The sequence below is a fragment of the Mya arenaria genome, chromosome 10 (genome assembly GCF_026914265.1).
Source record: "Mya arenaria isolate MELC-2E11 chromosome 10, ASM2691426v1".
Classification (NCBI taxonomy): Eukaryota; Metazoa; Mollusca; class Bivalvia; order Myida; family Myidae; genus Mya; species Mya arenaria.
This window is the reverse complement of record NC_069131.1, coordinates 63,733,073-63,750,644: the sequence shown is the minus strand read 5'-3', so window position 1 is coordinate 63,750,644 and position 17,572 is coordinate 63,733,073. Positions and strand designations below refer to the sequence as shown.

The 17,572-nt window shown below is 37.5% G+C and overlaps 1 protein-coding gene across 1 annotated transcript; it reads left to right on the top strand.

Annotated features, from left to right (window-relative positions):
* Positions 1 to 1,144: 1,144 nt before the first annotated feature.
* Positions 1,145 to 17,229, top strand: LOC128204907 (tenascin-like). The gene is made up of 13 exons (XM_052906308.1): positions 1,145 to 1,156; positions 1,496 to 1,778; positions 2,003 to 2,122; positions 3,330 to 3,482; positions 4,209 to 4,301; positions 4,953 to 5,084; positions 5,941 to 6,090; positions 7,859 to 7,975; positions 10,352 to 10,483; positions 11,345 to 11,497; positions 14,064 to 14,177; positions 14,777 to 14,833; positions 16,982 to 17,229. The coding sequence occupies exons 1-13, from the start codon at positions 1,145 to 1,147 to the stop codon at positions 17,227 to 17,229; spliced, it is 1,764 nt and encodes a 587-aa protein (XP_052762268.1).
* Positions 17,230 to 17,572: the final 343 nt, after the last annotated feature.

Here is a 17,572-nt window from a genome sequence, read left to right as displayed (position 1 = left end):
AATACTTTTTTTTTCATTTCATTCTGACTAATATTAAATGTTACCGGAGGGGAAGAGAAATACCTACATCTGTTTCTTGTACATTAATGATAATGATACTAAGGAAATATCGCTTTTCAAATTTTAACGCTCAGTTTGCAATTCGTATGACCAAAGATATTGTATGGTATCAGAAAGGAAAATCGAGCGTCTTTCAATATGTGCAGTTGATATATCAAACTCATATTGTAACAGACATCATTTCAATTTCGAGAATGTTTAATTCTAAACTCTCGTTTATGTCTAATTGTACACGTTCATGAACAGTGGCGTAGCTACATATAGGCCTTGTAAGCCTGGGTATACATCTTTTTTAGAGAATGACAAAATCAAATAAGCCGAAAAAGCAATAAAAACTAAAACACTCAAGAGTTTGTTTAATTATGACCAATGCAAGTTCGGTGCTTATTTTAACTATGTGTAAGGTGATTTTATTTTAGTCATTGCATATTTGATAAAGTGTGTGTAATTTGCATATAAAATGGATGCACTTGTGCTTTTGGTTTTTCTCCTGAAATACTTCTTAATTTCACCATTTTGCTTCTTATTTAGAAAGAAATTTTGGGGTAGAGAGGGGGGCTTATTCCCGAACTCACATAGATCCATCGGGCCTACATGTTTTTAAGGCATAGGTACGCCTCTGCATGAATATATTATGTGAACGTGAGTGAATGATTATTTGAACGGAATAACGTTTGCAAATGATACAATAACACTCATCCGACTAACACAATCATATTTGCTTAAACAATTTTTAATTAAGTATTATATTCAATATACATAATCAAAGGACTTACTGTGAAAATAATTAAACTGTAGAATAGAGCATTGAATTTTTTAATTATTGTTACCGCCTGTGCCTTGCAAAATGGGTAAAAAAAGAAATTTGTTCAAGTTACAAAATCAGGCAAAAAAAGCTTATATAATGTCTCCGTGGCCTTGTGGTTAAGGCGTCCGCCTACGGAGCGGGAGGTCGAAGGCTCGAGTCTTAAAAGGGGCTTGTTCTGACATGGCCGGTTGCCGACCCAGCAGCTAGTTAAATCGAGAGATACCGATTGCCTTCCTGCCAGGCGCCTGGCATTTGGGATAAGGAATCGGGGTAAAGATGTTCACGAATGTAGGTGTCTCATAAGCCCAAAGGGCTGGCCCTTAACTAAGAGGGGTGACACTATAATAAACAAACACTTTACTTTATATAATGTCAAAAGCACATTTTTATATATTTTGTATGCATACTGTATGGTGTTTAAGACTAAACCTTTACAGGATTGTGTTATATTTCAAGAAATTCATTGCTTTTATTCAAATCTGCGTTTGACTAATTTGGAATAAAATATTCTTTTAGGAAAAATAAAGTATTAAAACGCGTAAACTTTGTTTCTATTGTCTTAAATAACAAAATGCGATAACAATATCCGTTAGTTCATAGATATAACCATAACGTCTTTGTTCACAGGTTGCATGCTTGGCCGTGCAGTTGCTGAACGTCCATGGTCTCAATGTCTTTGACCTGGGCTCTTCATCATCTTCATCATCACCATCATCGTCATCATCGGAAGGCCGTATCAGAATTAGCCTGTCGGACTTAATGAGAGACAGCAGCAGCAGCAGCAGCAGCAGTAGTGACAGTAGTAGCGAGGGTATGAAAAGCACCAGTACCGATCCTCATTGCAGCCTGTGTGGCAGTATTTTAAGTAGTGACGACAGCAGCAGCAGCAGCAGTAGCAGCGAAGGACATGGTATTAATTTAATCTGATTTGAATATTCCGGCTACGTTACGGGCTATATGTGAAAGTTATAAAGCGGAAATCGTTCCAGTCTTTTTAACAAATATTTAATATCATAGAGGTATTTTGTATGAATGAGTTCTCTGTAAATGTTGCAAATATCTTCATAATAAATTCTATATCCTCCTTCTTACAAACAAAAATGTCCATTTCACGCCATCCTTTTTATTTTCAAGATTGCGATACTAATGACGGCGGGACGGGCGATAATGGCGGTGATGGTGGTGCTGGTGGTGCTGATGGTGCTGGAGGTGTTGACGGTGGGAACGGCGGCAGTGGCGGACAGCATTCTGGCCGTATGTTTGTTTCATTAAGAATCTTTTACGAATCCTTTAACCAATGATTTGAATTATGGATGTATTCAGACATTTTATTATAATAAGATTGGGTTTTACAACATGCCTACAATGTGTTAAAATAAATCAAAAACAATATTACATCGAAACCATTATTATAAACATATTGTTAATACATATGTAACTATATATTATAACAAATTTGTTCAGGGATTTCGCGATTATTAGCATGACTCAGCGATTATCAGTTTTGCGGCCCGGGCCGATTTTCGATTATTATTTTTCGGCCCGTAGAAAGTTCGCCCGTGAATTCAATTTTCGCCTTAAAACCAATGTTGGCGATCTTAAAATAATATCTTGACTAAATAAATAAAAAATTATTGAACTGCTTGAAGATATTTATTATTAAAATCCTAAAGGGAGGCAAGCGCGAACCAGTTTAGAAAGATATGCTAGTGTTCGATAACCAGTGTGGACCAAGTATCACTACGCCGTGTATTAATCTATAACAAAACTGATAAGCCTGCTGCCGATTTCAGTTGAAACAAAATGATAATATCAAAACCTTTACCAACAATTCGTGTCAAGGCATTTATCGTACGTATAAACAATACGCAAACATTTCCAATCTCTAAGTTTCTTAAAACACCCACTCGATATACGATGTTCTGCTCAGTATACGTCATCTTATGCCACACGGGCTCTATAAATGAAATATTGCTCCGTGTACGTCATTTTTCTGTCACCACCGCTCGATATGTGACAGACTGCCTCGTAAACGTAATCGACTAGCACATCCGCTCAATATATGGTATCTTTCTCCGTGTACGTCATCTTTCTGACACCAGCGCTCGATATAGGATTTATTTCTCCGTGTACGTCATCTCTCTCTGCCACCAGCGCTCGATATAGGATATATTTCTCAGTGTACGTCATACAATAATTTGACAAGTGAACGTGTGTCAAGTGTTTTCCTCATGTAGCCTCGTGTTATGTCACTCGTCACGTTCGTCATCAAATGTACATATAAAAACGATAAAAAAAACTGTGTTTTTTTACGAATGTTCGTTACCTCAAAGTATTTCCCCGAGGTCCCTACGACTTCGACATAACGAGTTTTGACTGTATCTCAGTTTAAACCTGTCTGAACATCGAGACGTATAAACAAAGCTAGGCCACCTTTAATCTATTATTTCCTTACTCAAAGCTGCTCATGTCGGCGGCGACTGTTCCGGGTGCGGAAGCTGCTTCGACCCGCATGCTATCTGTAAGGAGTACGGCTGTTTCAACATCTGTATGTGTGAGCCGGGTTACGCGTTTGTCAAGAACGGAGCCTTTCAATGTGGACAGTGTCTTCCAGGTGAGTAAAAGTGTGGAACTTTGGAAAGTGTTTGTTACATGCATTAATTGAGTGCAAATGTGTTTTTATCGTGATGTTTATTTTTAGAGCGAACACAGTTGGAATTAAAAGATGTTTACCTAAAATTTCGTTGTAATACTCTGACAAAAATAAGTCAATATTGATATCTCAATTATTATATTCCAGCCTTCTGGCCCCAATTTCTCTTAACAGGCTTAAGTCGCTTATTTCAATTAGCCAAAATACATACTGAAAAAGGATTTTGATTAATAAAAAAGTGTTTATTCTGATAATCATACAGATTATTCCTACATAATTCCTAAAAATTCTTGAAGAAGTAAATATAACACATTTTATAGAACAGCAAAAATAGTGAGATTACCTTAATCCTGTTATACGGGACTAAAGAAATTGGGGCCCGATCTTTAGGTACATATAACTCTATACGGATAATACCGGAAAATTCTATACGGGTATTACCGTCCTTTTTATTAATATTCAAACACATGAGTTACTGATTCTGATTAAATTGTGTTGTTATTGTTTAATACAAACTGGTGTGTTTAATTCAGCATGTGCATGTGTATTTCAAAGATTTGGAAACTATGAAATGTCGTTCGAAAATTGCACTGATTTGGATGACCAATACTCCGCTTCGGTATTCATGTTTTTCAACCACTCGTTGATTGTTAAAAAGTGTCCTTATTTTTTTTCTTAATCCTATAGAGTGTTCCTGCGAGGATGGTCAGGAGTGCGTAAATGGAGAATGCGTTCCCGAGTGCGTCGGATGTGAAGTGCGCATGCCCGGAGGCGAATGCGGTAAGTTAACCCCGTTAACATAACTGATTTAAAGAGAGTGAAATAGAGAGATTTCTTGAGTAAACACTTATCCGAATGAACGGGTGTAATATATATGGATAGAAAATGAATGGTATTGTAAAAACATGCCGTTCGAAGTAATGTTTCTAATGACGAGAGCGTTATCAAGTTTACCGGAAGTTGGGTGCGCATGCCCCGAAAGAATACAGAAAGGACTTAAGATGTTTTATGATTACCACATCAGAGCTGCTTTGATATTTATAGTATTGTTACTATGACATGTTAAAGCCTCTCAAACTTTTTCTGAAAAAACAATACAACTAGGATGCATCAGTGTTAAATGCAGTACGTATGTGTGTGCGTGCGTACGTGCGTGCAAGCGTGTGCTTGTGTACGTGCGTACAAGCGTGTGCTTGCGTACGTGCGTGCAAGCGAGTGCTTGTGTAATTGCGTGAGTGTGCGTGTGTGTGCGGGTGCGTATGCGTGTGTGCGTGTGTGCGTGTGTGCGCGTGTGTGCGTGTGTGCGTGTGTGCGTGTGCGTGTGTACGCGTTTTTCACTAATGCAGGTTGCCGGGTTACATTTGTTATAAATGTAGGAGTAGACTACAATTCGAAATCCTTTAGGTTGTAAATCCTGACTTTAAATTTCAGTGGAACTTCTTTACGGAGACGACTGCACGCTGTTCCCTGACGGTTGTTGCCGTGACGATCTCGCATGCATGAGTGGCATATGCGAATGTGTGAACGCGGGTCTCCAAAACGACGAGGATGAAGACAAGTGTTGTGGGTTTTTGTTTATTACTGTTAAAATAGGATAGAGATTTAGCTTGTCAGAATAGATTGCAATGTCCCACCAAAGGGCGGGACTGAGAATTTGATGTAATCGGATGAGGGTCTTTACTTTGGGTATAAATCTCATCGTCATCCCTTCAATGCATCACGTTTAAATTTGATATGGAAGGTTAACTGATATCAACTAAATAAAATCCGATATCATTTAAAAATATAATATTTTGGTTTATTCTGCATATTCGTATTACCATAGTGTCATAACAAGTTCAATTTGAAAATTCAAGCGGATTTGATTGGGAGAACGGGCGCCCTAATTCCCATGGGCTCGGCCTATGAGTCTAGGGCTTATATTGATATTCATGTTATATTCAACAGTTTATTATTAATAACATTCATTTCGAAATAGTCAATTAGAAGCATGATGTTATGGATATTCATGGGCTTATTATAGCCAAGATAAAAGAAATCAATATCCTTTCACACAATGATTTCATTCATTGTATTGGCAAATATGTAAAGGAGTTAAAAACAATCACTTGATCCATGATCATCCATTAAATGGCCTAAAAGATTTCAATTTGGTGGCCAATACTTACCAACGTCAAATGAACTAAAATGGTGATTGACTTGCATCGTTACGTTAAATCTAAAGTTATAATTGAATATGGCTCCTATCGTTAAAAACACATCAGATAGCCTTTTGTTTTCGGTAATCACTTATTTTAAATCTAATATGATAATTAAATACGGTGCTTGTTATATTAATCTTTCGATGTATATCATTAAAGAAACACCCTTATCAAAATAACAAGATTGCTTAATATAGTCACAAATATGTTTTCCTTAGTGGGTGATGACCTCGGTGAGCCTTGCGATGATAATGATGAAACCGACCTATGCACAATCAAAAACAATCGTACCGTGTGTGTCAGTGACGGGGATGGCAACCCGGTGTGTAGCTGCTCTGAACAATTCTTTGTAGAAAACGGCATCTGTGGTAAGTATTTCATAACCGTTTTTGAAGCAAATACGTATATGGTAGGTAGGTGTGAGCTACGAACAGTACGTGCAAATCACGACATATTTCATGCGCACGGTATATCAGTTCCAATCAGTGCAAAAAAAACAACCTTTATAAAGCGTATGTCTGCTTCGAATTTTCAACGAGAAAGATGACATCTAATGTAGTTCTGCTTCGGGAATAAAGTTTGAATAGACGATACCTGCTGGTTGTTCTGCTCGAGTGCCTACGTGAAAATAGACTGCTACTTCGGCAAAATCTTCTTCGACGTGAACACGATAATGGATGGCTTCCATTGGTATCTGCTCCGATGCCAACGTTCAAACAGTAATTATCTGCTGTAAATGTTCGGTGTTAAACGTTGAAATAATCGGCATCTGCTTACATATCGGCTCGGAGTCTTACGTTAAATATATGTGATGTCTGCTGTAAGATCGACTCGTAGTCGTACCTTGAACGATCCGACATATGTGTTAAATAAGGCCCAAGGTCAGCGTTGAAATATTTCTACATCTGCATTTAGATCGGTTCCGTGTCATAGTTTGAACCATACGGCATCTGCTGTAAGATCTTATCCGAAACCTTCCCTAAGATATACGGCACCTGCTGAAATATCGGTTCTAAGTCTTACTTTTAAATATGTGACATCTACTGAAAAATCGGTTGTGAGTCTTACGTAAAAATATGCGAACTCTGCCTTTAGATCGGGTCCGAGGCCTACATTGAAATAAGTGGCATCTGCTGTTAGATCTGCTCCTTGTAAAATGTTGAATTATACGGTATCTACCACAGTTCTGCTCCGGGGATAACGTTTAGATATACGGCACCTACTGCTTTAAACATACGTCATATGCTGTAATATCCGTTCGGAGTCCAATGTTAATATAAACGGTATAAACTGCGAGATCTGGTTCGAGACCTACTTAAAAATATGCCACATCTGCTGATAGATCGGGTCCAAGTCTTACGTTGAAATGAACTGTGCCTGCTGTTATGATCAGCTTCGTAGCCTACATGAAAAAACGGCATCTCCGATGCCAACGTTGAAACATGAGGCATAAGCTGTATGCTTTTTTGTCTTCACATCCTGCGTTGAAATATTTGGCATTAACTTTAACATCGGCTCCCAGGACAACTTGCATTTAATTTGCATTTACTGATATATGCTCCGAGTTTTACGTTGGAACATACGGCATCTGCATAAGGATCGGCACCAAAACATAAATTGAAGTGTGATGCAAATGCTGTAGATCGGCTCTGAATACTACGTTGAAACATATTGAATAAAGATCTGTCCCGAAGCCATTTAAGTAATATGCAGAATATCCTGTTATAATATCTGTACCATGTAAATAGACAAAATCAGCTGAAAGTTCTGATCGCGGCCTTCGTTTAAATTTTAAGGCATTTTCGGTGAGTTCTCCTCCGACACCATCTTATATGGGTTAGCTTTTAATAAAGACTTCCTGAAAAAAGATACATAAATACATAGCTACAGATACTAACCGAAACCACTTCCGTCTCTTATTTCAATATTCAAATACCAAACACATCAATTGCCGAATGTGATTAAGTCGTGATGTATTTGTTTTGTACTAGCTGGTTGGTTAAATTATGTTGTATCTGAAAGGTTTTGGAACAATGAAATGTCTTTCGAGATTTACTCATACTTGGATGACCAAAACTCTACTTCTATATTCATTTTTTCTAAACAACTCTGTGATTAATATTCTTTATCCTTCAGAGTGTTCATGTGACGATGGAGATAGTTGCCCTTGCGCCAATGGTCAGGAGTGTATAAATGGAGAATGCGTTCCCGAGTGCGTCGGATGTGAAGTGCGCATGCCCGGAGGCGAATGCGGTAAGTTAAACCCGTCAACATACTGATTTTAAAAGAGTCTATGAATAAAGAATTCTTGAGGTTACACTTCTCCGATATATTTTTCAATAAAAAGAGCCATCTGAAATGAACTTGATGTTGGTTGCGCTGTCCAAGTGAATGATATTGTAAATATAACCATTGACATACCTTTGAAGTAGTGTTTTAATACGAGGGCGTTCTCGAAAACACCGGAGGTTGGGTACGCTTTCCCCGGAAAGGAGATTTGAAATTCATGTCGACTGCTTTGCTTTGGTTGAGTGTATATATGGCGGGGCGTTCACAAAGTAAGCGGATTTCGGATGCGCTTGCGATTGGTGATTTAAGTAAATACCGTTTTCTTGCAACTGGCATTACATGGCAACTACTTACCGTTGTTGGAGTGCATATATGTCGAGTGCGTCCTAAAACGTGAAGTGAGAGGTGCACATGGCTGGGAGGTTTGGGTTGTATGCACGTGCCGTCTTCTTGTGGGTGCTGAAGACGAATGAATGTGTGAATTTTCAAAATACATACAATGTGGAATGTGCGTTCACTGATATATGAAATAAATTGACTTGTATGTAAATTACATATTTCTATGAGCTGTTTGTAAATATCCCTAAAACGTTCGTATATTGAATGTTTGGATTAGTTTAGGGTTCAATTCGTCGGTTTCCATGCTCTTGGCAAATGATATTTTCGATTTAATACTGTGATTATTATATCACACGACTGCTTATGAATGTACATATTAATGCACCAGTCAATTGTAACCATGCCTCCCCCCGATCCGGGTAATAGCGTGGACTTCCGGTCCAGCAAACCCCGGGTCAAATCTCCGCCCTGCGGGGACGAACTTCTTGTCTATTCCCCGCCAAATGCCCCCGCAGCCCAGGGATCATAGGTAAGGCAACTTCCCCGCTATATTTTGTGCGAAGACGAAACCACCGCATTCACCCGGCACTGCGGGGCCACCTGAAATGTAAAAACAAGGCCCATTTCCCCGGATATTTCCGGTATACCCCCGGACCTCGTGGTGTGGTTATAATAGACTGATGCATAAACGATATCTATGGAATTGAGCGTTAGCAGATGTTTGAGTTTTTACATTTATTCTGTGTTTTTATGTAATTGATGCACTTAAACAATAAAACGCCAGCACAGAAAGTATTAAATTGCATCGAACTCTTCGCAAATACTTATGATGCATATTTTATGGGGTTTTCATTTAAATTATTTTTGATAATGTTTTGCAACAGTATTGGATGCGTTTAATTATTACAGTCGAAACCCGTTGGTTCGAATTTGCTTTGCTCGATTATCTCGTTGACTCGAAGTGTATGTAAAGGATTTATTTCTTTTAACACAATGTAAGCATATCCACTTGACTCGAATTTTCCGAGGCTCGAGGTATTTTTGCCGGTCCATTGGAGTTTGAACCAACGGGGTTCGACTGTAGTTAGTTTTATCTTCACCAAATTTCAATGAAAATTTAAAAATGATTGCCAATTGCCTCGAAAGAGGGACAATGTATGTTAGATCATTTTACGAATATGGCAACGATAATTCTTCAACGCATTTCTTATATATATGCAAAGCGATTTAGTAAACTTATCAATTGAATTTCAGAAACGAATTCAATTATCAGTTTCCATTAAAAAGTTAAGCGATTACTTTTCAATTATACATGTGCGTGAACATATGTTAGATTTTTGCATATCTATCATTATCATCAGTCGCTACATAAGCATAATGATATATGTAATGAAACAGGCATGGTATAAACATTAAATATGAAACCCCCAAACATATAAGGAAATGTGTTCTTAAATCCATAATATTGTACTTTCCAAGAGAACGTATATTTACATATATCTTTGATGGGACGAAAATAAAACGGGAGCGGTATTCATAAAACATCTTAAACATTTCTGAATTCATGTTAATTTCCTAGAATGTTCGTAGTCAGCTTAAAATGAGAAAAAAGTTTGTTTCAAGACTTTATTATGCATTTTGAACCAATAGAAAATAATTATTTCAGGAACATATTAATGATTCGAATTCATGTGAAATAGCATACCTTACTAAGGGAATGACTTTGTTTTCCCCAGAAGCAAACTTGAAATAATGAAAGGACAGTTTTTAGTATTAATTGTAACTATGACACTTAAATGCCCGCCAACAATTTTTTCCTTGACACACAATAGAGCAGTGCGTGTGTGCGTGCGTGCGTGCGTGCGTGTGTGCGTGCCTACGTGCGTGTGCGTGCGTGCGTTTTACACTAATGGCGGTTATCGGGTTACATCTGTAATAAATGTAGGAGTAGACTACAACTTGAAATCCTTTAGGTTGTTAACTCTAACATTATAATTTCAGTGGAACTCGGTCACGGAGACGACTGCACGCTGTTCCCTGACGGTTGTTGCCGTGACGATCTCGCATGCATGAGTGACAAATGCGAATGTGTGAACGCGGGTCTCCAAAACGACGAGGATGAAGACAAGTGTTGTGGGTTTTTGTTTATTACTGTTAAAATAGGATAGAGATTAAGCTTGTCAGAATAGATTGCAATGTCCCACCAAAGGGCGGGATCGAGAATTTGATGTTATCGGATGAGGGTCGTTACTTTGGGTACTTTGGGTACAAATCTTATCGTCACCCCCTCAATGCAAACCGTTTAAATTTGATATGGAATGTTTACTGATATAAACTCAAAAAAAGTCTGATATCATTTTGAAATACAATATTTTGGTGTATTCTTCTTATTCTTAATACCATAGTGTCATAACAATATTTAGAATTTAAAGCAGAGTTGGTTGATTCCAATGGGCTCGGCCAATGGGTTTTAGAGCCTGGGGTTTATATCGGTATTCATGTTATATTCAAAAGTGTGTATTTATCAATATTTTTTTTTTCAAAATAGGCAATTAAAAGCGAGCCCTTTTGGATACTCCTCAACCCATTATAGATAAGATGAAACTAATAAATATCCTTACATAAAATGATTTCATGCATTGCATAGACCATTAAGTAAAAGAGTTAAATACAATCGCTTTGGTCCATGCTCATCTATAGACAGACCTAAACAATGTTAATGAGGTGGCAAAGTCTTGCCGATGTTAAATGAACACATGGGTATTTACTTGTATCGTTACATTAAATCTTATGTTCTTATTGAATATGGCTCCTGTCGTTCGAAAAACATTTGTCAGATAGACTTTTGTTGTTGGTAATCACTTACTTTTAAATTGAAAATGAGAGTTGAATACATTCGTTGTTCTTTTAATACCTGCGATGTATATCATTAAAGAAATACCCTTAACAAAGTAACAAGATTGCTTAAGATAATCACACATGTGTATTCCTTAGTGGGTGATGACCTCGGTGAGCCTTGCGACGATGATGATGATGAACCCGACCTATGCACAATCAAAAACAGTCTTACCGAATGTGTCAGTAACGGGGATGGCAACCCGGTGTGTAGCTGCTCCCAACAATACACTCTAAAAGACGGCATCTGTGGTAAGTATTTCATAACCGTCTTTGAAGCAAATACGTATATGGTAGGTGTGAGTTACGAGCAGTACGTATACATGACGGCATATGTTAAGCGCACGCTGTATCAGTTCCAATCAATGCATCAAAACAACCTGTGTAAAGCGTATGTCTGCTTCAAACATTCTACCTTGAAATATACGGCTTCTGCTGTAAGTTTGGCTTAGGGTCCTGCATGGAAATAGACGGCATATATACATATCGAGTCCGAGGCCACGTTAAAATATGCGGCATCTTGTTTACGATCGGCTTCGCTTCGTTTGTTTAAATATTCGGCATCTGCCTTTTAATCGGCTCTAATGACTATTTGCAAATATACGGCATCTACTTATATCGGCTCTGTGTTATCTGTTGAAATATGAGGCACCTGCATTAAGATTACCTACGAGCCCTAGTTTGAAATATTACGCCTTCATGGTTTAAGAAAGACGCTGAGCCCTTCGTTAAATCATACCGTCTTAACTGAAGATCTGCTCACAGGCCAAATTAGTAATATCAGGACTATTATGTATGATCCGCACTAGAGAAATAGACGAAATAACCTTGAAGTTCTGCTCCGAGGCATTCGTGTAAATATGAGGCATCTTCTGTGAGCTCTCCACGAAGACCATCTAAAAAGTGTTTGCTTGCCCCAAAGCGTTCTTGAAATTTTAAGGCATTTAATTAAGGTATGTTTGCTACTATGCTTACAGGAATATTACGGCATCTAATGTGTGTTTTTCTGCTCCGTGGAGCTTCTGAAAAGATAAGGCATCTAAGTAGAGTTTCTCGCTCCGAGGACTAGCTGGAAGTTATTGCATCTAAAAAGTATGTAGCTGCTGAAATATAACATGTAATCTTGTATGCCTTTATCAAAATATTCTTAGAAATAGGAAGCTACTAAGTAGTGTGTTTCTATTTCGAGTCCTTGATTAAAAATAAACAGCAAGTTGTTTTAGTTCCCCCGGAAATATACAGCATCTGTTGTAAGTAGAATTCGTCCGCTTCGAGGCTTAAAGGGACTGTACACCAGATTGGCACCAAAAAAGGTTTTGTTCTGCAACGAATCTCAGAACAATTATCTAATAGAATGTGTTACGCTTTGATATCATAATTGTAAAAAAAGTACCAAAATGTAAAAAAATAATTGTGTAGGAGACCGGGTTCGAACCCGTGTCGCCAAAATTGCAGTCCAGCGTCGTATCTACTGAGCCACGCAGCTTACTCTATTTGATTGACATAATTAAGCTAAACACCTACCTCGGTAATATCACGTTATAAAACCGAATCGCCAATCACGCATAAGGAATGAATTCTGCCTAGTAGACATACCCATGTAATCTGTTTTAATGGAAAAATACGAAATAACTGCTAAACTTGAATGAATTGTAAACTATGTGGTACTTCAGTTAGCAAGTTTCAAAGCCATCGATGTCAGTTTTCGACAATGTTCTTCTTTTTTCCCCCGCTATTTTATCATACGTAGTACAGCCCCTTTAACGGGAACAAAACAAAAAATAAAGTCTGGATTTTTCGTCTTCTTCCTAGCTTACTTGGAAATACATATAATATCTGATTTTTTCCGCTGCTTCGGGGCTAACTTGGAAATAAACGTCATATGTTGTAAGTAGTGTCTGTCTGCTTTGATGCTAGCATGGAAATATACTCCATCTGGTGTAGGTAGTGTACGGCTGCTTCGTTTCTTACATGTTAAAGACTAACCTTAAAATATACATACGTCATTTAAGTACTGCCTGTCTGCTACGTGGCTTACCTTGAAATAGAGTGGCGTCTACTGTTAGTAATATCCACAGTGGCTTGATGACAAAGGCTCATTATAGTCTCAATAAATAATTTCAACTAGCCAAATTTATATTTTATACATACTTGAACATGTATGTCATCAATATAATACATTGCCATAAACAAAAAATGAGATTTGACAAAATTCAAAAATACCCTATACTGTAATATGAAACAAGTGAAGAATGTTCGCCCAGCGAAAATGTAAACAAAGACAGATTCTCGTTGAAAATTATAACTTTTTCGTAAGCTACAAACAAAATACCTATGGCAATGTATTTTATTGCTGACATACATGTTCAAGTATGTATAAAATATACTTTTGGCTAGTTGAAATTACTTATTGTGACTTTAATAAGCCTTTGTCATCAAGCCACTGTGGTAATATCCATTTTAAAACAGAAGTCATATAAGTTGTCTGTATCTGCTCCGTTGCCTACATGGAAACAGATGACATCCACCTCTAGAAAGTCAGATCGAATGCCCAATTTAAGAAGCAGTGGTCTATGACATCTATGAGCCCTACTTGGGATTGGAAGGTGTCTAAGTAGTATGTTTATATTCTTAAACCTACTTGTAAACAATGACATTAAACAGTGTCAAACGTTAATTAAATAGAATCTACCGATTTCACAATTTTAGAAACAATAAAATGTCGATCGAGATTTACCCTTATTTAGACGTTGCTTCGGTAATCATATTGTGTGAACACATCTTTAATTGTTAAAACGCATTTATTATTATTCTATAGAGTGCTTATGCTCCTCGGGAGGTATCTGTGCATGCGACGAAGGTCTGGAGTGCGTACAGGACAATTGCGTTCCCGAATGCGGCCGATGTGAAGAGCGCGTGTCCGGAGTTTGTAGTAAGTATATGCCGTCTACTTTCTGATTTGAAATGTACATGACAAGCAATGTCTTGAGTACACATTGTATATGCGAGTCGGATCAGTCTATCTTGAAATATACATATTTTATCTTGTAATATCAGTTTTAAAACGGTTTAGATATGCGGCAAAGGGCTATCTTGAAATGAACACCTTCTTGGTTCAGTATGAATGATCAAATTTGTATCTAAAGATAGACACATTATAAACGGTGTACACATATTACAAGGTTTATCGGTTAGTATTTATATTCTAAATATAGGGTGTAAGATCATATGTATTAATGGTCAGTGACAAATCATAAATGGTTTACTAAAGTCTATCGGGACAGATTCTAAGTAGTAGTAGTAGTAGTAGCAGTAGCAGTAGCAGTAGCAGTAGCAGTAGCAGTAGCAGTAGCAGTAGCAGTAGCAGTAGTAGTAGTAGTAGTAGTAGTAGTAGTAGTAGTAGTAGTAGCAGCAGTAGCAGTAGTTTTAGGAGTCATCATCATCATCATCATCATCATCATCATCATCATCATCATCATCATCATCATCATCATCATCATTATTATTATTTCTATTATTATTATTATTCAGGTCCACAATGTAACGATTCGCAAGTGTGCAATGAAAATGAACAGTGTGTAACTCCACGTAAGTAACTGTATCCTTCAATTCGTTAAAGTTCAAAGGTAGTTCATCCATTATTTATCATCGACAAAATTAGTACCGCGGACAAAACGATAGATAAAAAACCTGTTTATGAATGCAACGGAGATGGGGTATGAACTTTTTTCTTATGAAGAAGAGTATTCATGACGCCAAACATGTGTTGTGTAATTTTTTTGCGATAAGATTCCGAAGGTCCCCAGTCTGCATCAATGAAACTGCCCCATTAGAGCGTACTGTGGCGGTGTACGTTTGTTTACATATTTCAAAGGGCATATCGATGTATAAGATGTTTTAATAAAGAAATGTTTACAAGACGGCAATAAACTAAAACACAAACATTATTCGAATCTTTTTATTTAGGCTGGTCGCTGGTCATTGGGTATTTCCTTTCGTCAAGGGAAAGTACTGCGCTTCACAGATTGCTAAATGCTCACACGTATAATTAAATGTTTAAAGGATATGAAGGAAGGGTGAGGAAAGACCTTAAAAATTAAAGGAATGCGATTACGCATCTAGATAGAAAACTGCCCGCAGAGATTAACTGCGAGGTGACCAGTTGGCTTCCATACGAGTGGTGGAGGATAACGTTTTTCTTGCAACATCTTATCCTGGTTTATTATGATGTACATCAATTCATGCTTTCCCTGATTATTGAATTGCTTTTTAGAAAGAATAAACTCATTTTTACTCTCATTCAAATCATGATAGAATATGTATTCACACTAACACCTATTGAACCGCGTCTTCGATGTCCTGTATCCAAACTCGTTTTTTTAAGTATTCATAGCCATTCAATATGGGCAGTACACATCCAACGTGTCAAACAGCCGTCCAACATGCACAGTACCCATCCAACATGAACAATAGCCAGCCAACATGAACAGTAGCAATCCAACTTGAACAGCAGCCAACCAACATGGAAAGTTGCATCCACCATGACAAATAGCCATTCAACATGACAAATAGCTATCCAGCATCACCAATTACCCTTTATATTGAGCAGTTGCCATCCAACATGACCAGTAGCCATCAAGTATGGACAGAAGCCATCCAATATAAGCAGTATTCATCCAACATGACCAGTGGCCATCCAACATAAACAGTAGCCACTCATCATAAACTGTAGTCATTCGATATGGACAGTTACCATCCGACATTAACATAAACATCCAACATTGACAGTAGCCAGTCAGCATGAGCTGTAAACATTCAACCAGAGCAGTAACCTTATACCCGGAACAGTTACCGTCCAGCCCGAACTGTATCCGTCTAACATGAACAGTAACTATCCAATATGAAGAGTGCCATTCAACATACACATTATCTTTCAGACATGATCAGCATTCATCAATAGTTACGATCCAACATCAACAGGTTGATTAGTAACCATCTAACTTTGAACAATGACCATGCAACTTATACAAAAATCAAACACGATCAGCATTCATCGAACATTAACAGTTGCAATATGAACAATAATAATGTTTGTCGAATAATGATTTATATTTAGTAGTATTTTGTATTTTGTAAAGTATTTTCGGTCCTACATTTCGGCATGTAGTAGTGCGTGAAAATGCATTGCTTTGTCACTGTGGTATTTGATTCATAATCAGCGCAGGTGGTATTCATTACCGGTAAAAAGACAGGTGTTGGAAGTGAACTGACAATTTCCATCATATGATACAACAAAATATGGATCACTTACAGGAAATAATCTAGTCAGCTTGTCATAGGCTGACTTACTAACAAAATTCATGAACATATTAAAACGTATTAAGTATTGTCTGAACAATCGTGATATATTCTATATAAAATCCTTCCGGGGTTGGGTTGTTGATCCGATATGTCATATTTGGAGCGACTGACACCATTTCCGGATTTGAGGTTCCCTTTCAACAGATTTGAATACCTTTGCCCATTGATGTGATCCATTATCGGGTCACTTACTAACACCATAAATTATATATCACATCGACAACCTGTTTTTATTAAAAAAAATATCGGAAAGGTTTCAATATTCATCAAAGTCGAAAAAATATGCCTTTTCGGGATTATGTTATGTCGTCATTCATACTGTAATTTGTTTTATAAATATAAACGTTATAGTGTCCATTATCATTAATATTTCAGTGGCACTAGGCGATGAATGTACGGGTACAGGAAGTGCGAATGCGTGTATGAGGGATGATGGGATCAAATGTAGAAGTGGTGACTGTTGTGGAAATGCAAATGGAAATCCTGATTATCCATGCAATGTGAAGTACTGTGTGTGTGAGACGGAATGGGGATACAAGCTAAACGCGTCCCAAACCGGGTGTGAGTTAACTGGAAATCCAGTAGTACCGAAAGGAAATTGCGAGGACATGCTTTACGTCTAATGAAATCGGAAGGGCAGCATAGGAACAATAAACATATTCCATGTCGTATAACATCTAAATACACATGCATGCACTTTTTCTTGCTAATTTTAATGAAGTTGTAATTCTTAATACTATCTAATAAAATACCTTCGTTTTTAAATTGTTGTTCAATAACAATGTACGGTAATCAACAAACCAGTAGGATTCAAACCTAGATATCAGCCATCAAAATGAGATTTACCATTCAACAAGCATATTGATTTTTCAATATCAATATCAACCATCACGCATATAAGCCGTCTTAACTAGGAAATACACCGGATCAGTAGCCAGTCAACAAACTAAGACAGAAGCCATCATA

Excerpts from the sequence above, each read along its gene's own strand:
- LOC128204907 (XM_052906308.1), top strand. Across the intron at positions 3,483-4,208 it reads ATGTGGACAGTGTCTTCCAG|AGTGTTCCTGCGAGGATGGT; the intron begins GTGAGTAAAAGT and ends TTAATCCTATAG. Across the intron at positions 5,085-5,940 it reads CGAGGATGAAGACAAGTGTT|TGGGTGATGACCTCGGTGAG; the intron begins GTGGGTTTTTGT and ends TGTTTTCCTTAG.